Source organism: Acanthochromis polyacanthus, chromosome 2 (assembly GCF_021347895.1).
Source record: "Acanthochromis polyacanthus isolate Apoly-LR-REF ecotype Palm Island chromosome 2, KAUST_Apoly_ChrSc, whole genome shotgun sequence".
In the NCBI taxonomy this organism is placed as follows: Eukaryota; Metazoa; Chordata; class Actinopteri; family Pomacentridae; genus Acanthochromis; species Acanthochromis polyacanthus.
Window position 1 is genome coordinate 40,723,262 of NC_067114.1, and position 9,038 is coordinate 40,732,299.

Genomic DNA, 9,038 nt, shown 5'->3' on the forward strand with positions numbered 1-9,038 from the left:
ATTCAACAGAAACTAACCTGTAAGTGAGGCAGAACTTCACATTTCTGAATCACATACAGTCTAAATGAGAATGCAGCAGATTTTCTGTCGTTCTGAGATGATTTTCTTTTACTGCAACAGAACAAGGTTGAAGTATTTTCAGGTTGACTCTTTCTGGCTGTTGTGATTCTGGTTTTGGAAAAAGAAAAGCAAACCCAATGAGCCGCGTGAAGTGTTCACTGGGTTCTTATGCAGTATACAGTATGATTTCATTCAGGGTTGTTTGTTTTTGTACTCACAGCATCTGTAAAGCCTGTTGACACGTTGGATGTCATTGGCGCTCATGGATGAACGTTGACCGAATTTCTTGTTTGGATCAGACTTGGCGACGATGGTGGGTCGGCCGTTTTTGGAGAAGGCGTACCTGAAGGAAGATTACAGATCAGTATGTTCAGATAATTAAAAAAAAAGCTAACCTTACATATTTAACATTTATAATTCACTATCAACTGTAATATTTCATGTACAGCATTTTCAGTGTAATGTGCACCATTTTATTTTATCTCATTTTCATGTGAATATTTATCATGTTTCATATTACTTGTTACATATAATTGCCAACATTAGTTGTTACTGGGCTATAATATTAGCTTATTTCTATTCAGTAATCTGTTGCATTTATATACTTTTGCTTTTCTATTTGTAGGCTGCATGTCTTGTGTAATTCTGGGTTTGTTTTGAGCAATAGCTACCACAAGAATTTCCTTTGAGATTAATGAAGTTTAGTCTTAGCTTAGCTGATAAGTTGTAACTTATCTTGTTTTATGTTCTCTTAGCTTCTCCCATCTTATTATATCTTATCTTACTTTAGCTTAGCTTATTACAGTGTTATAAGAGTGTGTGGCTCCGTTGTGAGAGAGAGAGAGCGATGTAATGCAGCAAGAGTGAGTGAAGATGAGTGCCGGTTAAGAGAAGAAGAGTTAAGAAGCGTAGCTTCTGGGTAGTGTAACTGTAGGGTATTGTCACAGTCAACTTGCAATAAAAGGCTGCAGCATTCTCAGACAAGGTCGGGCTCCTGAGTTTTGCCTTCCACAACTGCTGGTGAAGTGAAGGGGGTTAACCCCGAAGTGAACTACAGTAACTTTGGCCCTGGAGAACTGACCTCCCCTGTGCTTTCTGACCACGGTCGGGCAGCTGAGCAGGAACGGTTAACCACAGCTTATCTTATCTTATTTTAGCTTCTCTTAGATATGCTTCACTTATCTTGGCTTCTCTCTTAGCATAGCTTCTCTTTGCTCAGTCTATTTAACCTTAGCTTCTTGTAACTCATCTAATTTTAGCTTCGCTCAGCTTAACTTATCTTACCTTCTTTTATCTTGGCTTCTCTAGCTTAGCTTCTCTAAAATATGTATTTTATATCATATTTGAGGTCCTTAACTCCTTAAATGTTGGTTTTTAGGAAGGTTTTGATCACAGGACTTTTACTTGTACTGGAGTATTTTCACTGTGTGGTATTAAGTAAAGTCTTCTTCCACCACTGCCTAAAATAAGCTTTCTACATCTTAAAATATTCAAACTATAAATCTTTGGAAGTGTGGTAACTGAAACTGTCTGTAGCTGAATCTAACTGCTGATTTTTGCACTAAAAGACTGAAAACATTCACAGAAACACTCACTTGCTGTAATGCATGACGGAGCTGAAGTCGTAGGAGGTCTCCAGGTTGTTGGTCGGCACCTTGCGGAAGTTGCGTTCTCGTCCTTCACAGGAAACAAAAACGAGCAGAATATTTCAGCGCAAGTACAAATTTAACCGTAAGGGTTGAAATGATTATCATTACGAAACATTTTGGGGGAACAATTGAATTCTATGACTACAAACAAGACTAAAATACATTAATTTAACCCCCTGACCCCCAAAAACCCACCAGCAGATTTGAAATGCACCCAAAAAAATGCATCATTTATCAAAGTAATAAACTGTAAAAACAGAAACAAGCCTCAGGTTCATGTCTGATGTGAAACTCTATCAACTCTATCTGTCAAAAATAAGTTTAAAGTTGTGATACTTAATTGAAACCACATCTTTCTACATGTATGTTTTCACCAAAAATTACATGTTTGTAAAGTTTTTTAAAGGTGTTTTAAGGTCATGAGTGACTCAGCTGTAACCAGAGACTGAAGGTTTAGCCGACCTTCGATGATGTTCTCGTTGAGGATCCGGACGTATTGGTCTCTGTCTGATCGGGACTGCTCATGGTGGAAGCTGAGAGCATGGAGAATCTCATGCTGGATGATTCCTGTGAATAAACATCCATTCTTCATCAGGGACACTTTCTGTTGTCCGCCCTGACGGCCCACGTAGGACCAGCACCTGAACGCACCACGAGAAACACCAGTGAGAATCATGACGATGAGAAGATCCAACTTTGTGCTTCTTTTCTGTTCCTACCCATCTCCAGAGAAGAAATAGATATAATTAGGATGAGAAGTCCTCTGGACGAAGCGGATGCAGGTGAACTCGTGGAAAGTTTCCAGGGCCTTGATGATAGTGTCATGTTGGGACTGACCTACAACACGAAGAACACAAAGTTATTCAGCATCTCATCTTTTATCTCTGATGTTGAACACAGAGCTGACAAATCTCTCCTCCATCCTCATTTATCATCATCTCCTCATTCTCTTCACTGTCATCACCAGTTTCATCTTTGCTTCTTTCATAAAATGAGTCCAAACACACCTCAAAGCTTCTGACTGTTGTGTATTTTCCTCCACATTCACCTACATTTTATTTGTATAGTGCTTTTCAAAACACTCAGACACTTTACATATAAAATCAGCAAACTGTCACTTTATTAACACCGAATATTCAATTCATTTAATAAAAATATACAAACATATGCACAAGTAAGTAATAATATCAGTGATTCAGTTTGTAATGTAACTCATAAAAATGAAAAGGTAGCTTAAGATACAACAATTCTGTCATTGCTATATATCTACTGATGATAAAAAATTTCATCTATTTTTTGCATAATTGTAAAAAAAATTCCAAAAAAAGAACAGTGATGTGCTTTGTTTTCAAATGTTAAAAAGTTATATTATTCATTGCAGAAATACTGTGCTGTACTTTTCATTTCAAAAACTACTTATTTGATGCAAACATATGATTAAAGACACGTGAACATCAGCATCTGTCTCCATCTCTTAGTTTTAGTGAGTCCTGAACAACAGCAGTATTTTTACACACAATGAAGCTTTTGTAGATTCTACTTGAACCAAACAATGCTCATGTTGATGTTGGCGGTTTTCAAGAGTCAAAGTTGAATTTCTTACTGTATGAAGAGGAAATCTCATAGGGAACGTCGACGAAGCGGGAGGATTTGATCCACTTGCAGCTTGTGGATGTGCAGAGATCTGCATTCCTGGCAGAAGATGTCATGATATCGTCCTGCAGCAGCCGCGATTCTGCATCGAACAGACAGATATTTAGCGTGTGAAGATTTAAACCACAAAGCTGTTATTATGGGAGTTAATATTTCTCTGCTAAACTGTTCAATACTACTGGTTTTCCTGATTTTTTTTATAAATAAATACACATATAGATAATTCTATAGATAAATATAGGATGATAAAAAGAAAACTATAATAATAAATTCAAAAGTAATAAAAATTACAATAAAAGAAAATCAATAATAATGATAATTATAACAATAATTAAAATCAATAAACAAGAATAAATCTGTTGACTTAATAGAATGTGAACCATCTGTGCAATTCTAAATGTGTGTCTATGCATAAATGTATGGTTATTATTTTTGATTAGATTTTTATCTGTATTCAGTGGAAAACACTTTTGCTGAGCTTAAGGTTTTATCTTCAGGCTGTTTATCAGGAATAAAATAAACTAAAGCTAATTTTGAAATTTTTACTGAGAAATGTGCTTTTCAGTGTGTTTTTGTAAAACAACAACAAAAAAAACTATTTATTCTATAATATTCTTGTTCTAGTCAGAGGAGTTGGAAAACTTGTGTCTTACGTATGTTTTCGTTGACTTTTGCGATGAGGTCGGTGACGCTCAGAGACTCATCTGAGGGGAAACAGAAAATAGCAGCAGTTTAACTTTTAAATTCTTCATGTCAGAAAAGATCAAATTGGACTTCTAGGAAATGCTCTTTTGTTCTACTCACTCCTCTGATCTCCATCAGCAGTCACTCCCTAAAACACAAAGACACAATCACATTGAAGAAACAGTGTGTGCTGCTGTGGGACTCACAAAGCTGAATTATCTGAGAAATGCAAATAAAAAATTCACTGCAGGTTTGTAACAGGAAAACAGATCAAGATTAACGTCATAAATCTGGTCAGAGATGGAAAGTTTAGTGAGGATGCAGGATTATGCCGCTTTTAAACATTTAGAAAACGTGCATTTGTCTTTATTTTTGCATTTTTTTTGCTTTCATTTTGCACTGAGAGAATTCTGGTGCAAAAAATTCAAGTAGCAATAAAAAGGAGTTTGATTATAATCTATTAACTCAAATGCATTACTTAGCACTGATGTAAAAAGGTGCCACATGTGCATTTGAAGAAATTAATAAAAGAGGACAGGAGAATAAATAATGTCTATATGTGTTGAAGCAGTCGAATAAAGAGAGCTTTACTAATTTATTCTGCATTATATTCTGAATTAACTCCTGAATTTTATGTTTTCTTTTATGCAAATTTGGACATTTCAACCACAAACTGATGCAGAAAAGACAAAAAAAAATGCAGCAGAGTAGTATTAACCATACATCACTGTACATTTCTACTGTTCGGCGGTAACTAAAACACACCGCTAGGTGGTGCTGTAGCACTGCATGTTGTTCGGCTGAGCCAAGGCTTTCCAGCGATTTGTCTTTTCCAGGACACCGTAGTTTACATTTGTTCCGCAGAAGGCGCCATGTTGCGCTACGTATTATTCTTTTTCTTGTGCTGGTGTTGAAGGTGAGCAGTACTCCTGGCAGCCCACAATGTGTACAAATTCACAGGTTAAACTGCAGTTAAACCATTAATGTCTTTAAAATGCGTTTCTGTGAAGTTATATGCACTGGTCAGTCTGGTTTTAAGGACTGTGTGTTGAGAATTATAGCCTGAATGACAATTAACAATGTGTGCTAATGTCCGTGCTACGAGCAGGTAGCTTTGTGGGCGTGCAGTCGGACATGTTTATATTTCCTCAGGGTTAGCAGCTGCACGTGTGGCTTATTGGTTGTTTGTACTCAATGAATGGAAGGATAATGCTGTTATTTTGAGTACTACAGTATGTGTGATGTGTAATTTTTGTTATTCTCAGCCAGTTAAGAGAAACTGTTTACAGTAAATGTCAACATAGAGAAACAAGTATTTCTTTTATTGTTGTTGAAAGTTGTATGAGTGAGAGCAGTCGGCAACAATTAAGACCTCTTCTTTCTCTGATCCTCTTCTCTCTGCATGACACCCTGCACCCAAATACATCAAGGAACACAACGCAGAGCTATGCAGGTTTTGTGGAGGGGCGCTCCACATATTGCAGACACCAGAACCTTTGGGTTTTATTAGTATTGATACTTTATGGTGCATTTTTGGATTCAGCACATTTTTATTCATAGTATGTTTTACACTTCATAGTGCATTTTGGATCTTCATATATTTTCTATTTCTATATCGTGTTAGTGGTGTTCACGTTACTCTTCCCGTTTCCTGTTGTAAGTGTATTCATTTATTTCTATTCTATAGAAATTCCCCAGAATGCAGGAGATTCAGCGTTTGATGCTCAGAAGTTTTAAAACCTCAGTCAAACTCACCAGAGAGACGGCCGTCACCGAGAGGAAGAGGAGGAAGAGGAAGGCTGCTTTCATGATGCTGCTTCACTTCAGAGCTGAAACTGAACAGAGTTTGGTTTCAGGTGTGTGATGCTGGATGCTGCAGGTGTTCTGCTCTCTATTTAAAGGGAACTCACCTGGTTTTGGCTCCGCCTCCTTCAGTGGTTGTCAAAGTCACTTGTCAATCAGAGTTGTTTTTTTTTTAAATGGTGTCAATTTGAAAAACTGAACCAAAGTGTTCCAAGGAAATTAGTAGGGCTGGAATATCGAATATCCGACCATTCGGTCGAGACAGTGGTATCCGAGTATTTATTTTGAGATCAAAATATTCCGATGTGTACCCCCTTCGGACATTATGAACCGAACCAAATATTTGGATATTCGTCATTAATCAGGGCCGAATATCTGGAGCCCTGAAACTGCCATTCGGGCCAGCCCTTGAAATTTATGAAGGAATGCATGAAGAAAGGATTCAAATAATTACTCTACCAAAGAGGCGGAGACTCGGCAGAGTTATGTAATGATTGATGTGGGTTTGTATGTTTGTCTGTTAGCAACATTACTCAAAGACAGACTAACAGATTTGGACGAAATTTTCAGGGAACTTTAGAAATGACACAGGGACCAACTGATTAGATTTTGTGAGATAGCGGCACAGCGTTACTGTAACTATGACAACAAGTGAACACTACGTCAGCTGTCTGCTGATGATCACGTGATTGTGATCGTACTACAAATTGACAGCTGCAGACTTATCGGGACTTATATCTCAGAAATGCTACAAGGAACAACTGATTAAATTGTGAGGTTGTTTCCGAGTCCCATCAATTCCTGCCGACCGCTACATATTTAAGTCAAGCAATTTGGCATCCGTACATAACATACACATGCATAACACACGCCTGTGCTCAGCGCAACGTCATTTTTTCTTAAAGATTTCAATCGTCGGAAATGATACAAAGACTGAGCAGCCTTGTTGGAGTACTGCGCTGTCTGAGTGCTTTAGTTTTCTTACTGCAGTGAAAAGTTTATTATTACAGTAATAATAAATCATTATATTAAAATGTTGGTTATACATTAATACACCAGTAATGCTGGTGGATTAATGAAATGCATGCAAAAAAAATGTGTTTTGCATGTTAAAAAAATAAGCAAAAATGTCATTACAAACTGTTATTTTTGCTCCTTGTGCTTCATGTTGCATTTCACTTCCACATGTTCCATTTACAATCCTACTTAAGTAAAAACATAACTGCTGGTGCTCTTTCTGTATGAAAATTATCTCTGCATCTTATTTGTCCCGTTTTGATGGATGTTAAATTTTCACTCAAAGCCGCCAGGAGCTAGGTCTTTACAATAACCGCCGTCTCGTTACAGAGTGAAAGTAGCAGTTCCTCCTTCAGGTCAGAGATTGCAGCATCTGAGGGCCTCTTCAAAAGAAGACGTTCTGATGAAGTTGAAGGTGTTCTGGAGCAGGACCAGAAAGACCACGACCAAGCAGTCTTGAGATCTTAGGCAGTGTCTCCCTCAGGTGGGTGTCAGTGGTGTTCACGGTCAGGTCTGTGGTAATGCTGTCAAAAACAAAACTGAAAAAAATCTAGATTATAAATCAACATGTATCCAAAGCACTCTGTGTATAACGCCATAGTATAGGATGTAGTTCAGAAAATGTCAAAGTATAGGATACTTTTCAAGAATAACATAGTATGGCCTGTAGTTCATAGTGTAGCATGTCAGCAAAAAAAGCATAGATTATTATGTGGTTCAAAAAGCGCAAAATGCCATAGAATAATAGTTCATTGCACAAGTAAAAGTATAGTAATTTTTAAAACTGTTCAAATTCTTATATGTTGCTAAAAAAAAAAAACAAAACCTAAAACAAAAAAAATCAAATCAACTTTATTTATATGGCACTTTTCATACGATACAGTAACACAAAGTGCCTCACAGAGGATAAAAACAAGAACAACACAATATAAAACACTATGAAAAACCCGAAACCTCCCACCCCCCACGAATATACACACAGATACACAATCACATATACATTCACACTCATACGTAGACATACGAACAGACATACATACCCACACACACAAACATACCAACATACACACACCCACATACACCATCTGTCGGTAGGAGATATAGAGGAGACATGGCTGGGCACCGAAATCCGAGGTGAGGAAGAAGCCACCTTTGGGGGCCACGCACACCGAGAGGAGTCATGGACCATGACTGCAGGGGCGCCGACACAAGGACCACCCCAGCCCAGGCAGACAAGAGGCTCCGCAATTCATAGTAATATGTCAATTAAAAAAGCATAGTATAGTATGTAGCTCTAAAAACATCATAGTTTAGCCTTTGGTCCACAAAACGTTGTTCTGTCGCTGCTGTCTGAAGTAGGTGAGGAGCAACACAAAAACAGTCCAAACGCTGGTTTCCAGAGGGTTAGACGAGTGTTTATTTGAAAGAGTAAGTTTACAACAACACACCATGTGAGGGGGTTAAAAGCAAATGGGTGTTAGTAAAATAAAAATAAATAAACAGAACTAAAAGTGAACTTCATGTTGACATTGATGGGCATTCCAACCAGGAACAAAGTAAAAGATCATCAATACGAAAAAAAAAACCTCTTCCTGTTCACCTCTTAAAACCCAAGAACACACCACATAGCACCCTAAACTAAAACTACCAATGGGTTCCCCGTTTTCCTTTCTGAAAAATTCAAAGGTCCCTATCTATCTCCCCACACATCCACCAGCCACTGGAACACATCTCCAAAGTTCTGCTGAAGCTCAGCTTCCCCTCAGAAGAAGTACCGCCAGATGAAGGAGCCTTTTGAGAGGCAGCTGGCATCGTGATTGGACGGCACTTTGGTGTGACCCAGTCCAGCTTCAGCTCCAGAGACGGCAGGCGGGACGAGTCAACGGAGGCCGGGTGGACGAAGGCATGAAGCTGAGTACAATCCAGAAAACACCAGAGGAGGAGAGCAGCGGCCCAGGGCCAGAACAAACAGAGGAGCACAGTATGTCTCTGAGAAAACATCATAGTATAGCCTTTGGTATGAAAAAATGCAAAAACGCCATCATATACATCGTATACTGTACAAACAAGTCAAAGGAAAGATACATTGTAGTAATTGTGGGCTGACTGATTCACTGATTATCAGTATTTTATTTTTTACTGATTTACAGTAATAAATTATTTAAAAATGGC

At 38.1% G+C, this 9,038-nt stretch overlaps 1 protein-coding gene and 1 long non-coding RNA gene across 3 annotated transcripts; one reads left to right on the forward strand and one right to left on the reverse strand.

Annotated features, from left to right (window-relative positions):
- Positions 1-252: 252 nt before the first annotated feature.
- On the reverse strand, positions 253-4,781 carry LOC127532963 (high choriolytic enzyme 1-like). The gene is made up of 8 exons (XM_051944892.1): positions 4,770-4,781; positions 4,167-4,194; positions 4,016-4,066; positions 3,313-3,444; positions 2,429-2,546; positions 2,172-2,350; positions 1,656-1,737; positions 253-403 (listed from the first exon to the last, which is right to left on the reverse strand). The coding sequence occupies exons 1-8, from the start codon at positions 4,779-4,781 to the stop codon at positions 253-255; spliced, it is 753 nt and encodes a 250-aa protein (XP_051800852.1).
- Positions 4,782-4,878: 97 nt separating this feature from the next.
- LOC110951641 (uncharacterized) lies at positions 4,879-9,038 on the forward strand. Of its 2 annotated transcripts, XR_007940277.1 has the most exons (4): positions 4,879-4,962; positions 5,734-5,902; positions 7,197-7,350; positions 8,553-9,038. It is a non-coding gene; the product is annotated as an uncharacterized LOC110951641 (long non-coding RNA). The 2 variants fall into 2 exon arrangements; XR_007940276.1 differs by having other exon boundaries at positions 7,197-9,038.

Excerpts from the sequence above, each read along its gene's own strand:
- LOC127532963 (XM_051944892.1), bottom strand. Across the intron at positions 4,067-4,166 it reads TGCTGATGGAGATCAGAGGA|ATGAGTCTCTGAGCGTCACC; the intron begins GTGAGTAGAACA and ends GTTTCCCCTCAG. Across the intron at positions 404-1,655 it reads TCCGTCATGCATTACAGCAA|GTACGCCTTCTCCAAAAACG; the intron begins GTGAGTGTTTCT and ends ATCTTCCTTCAG.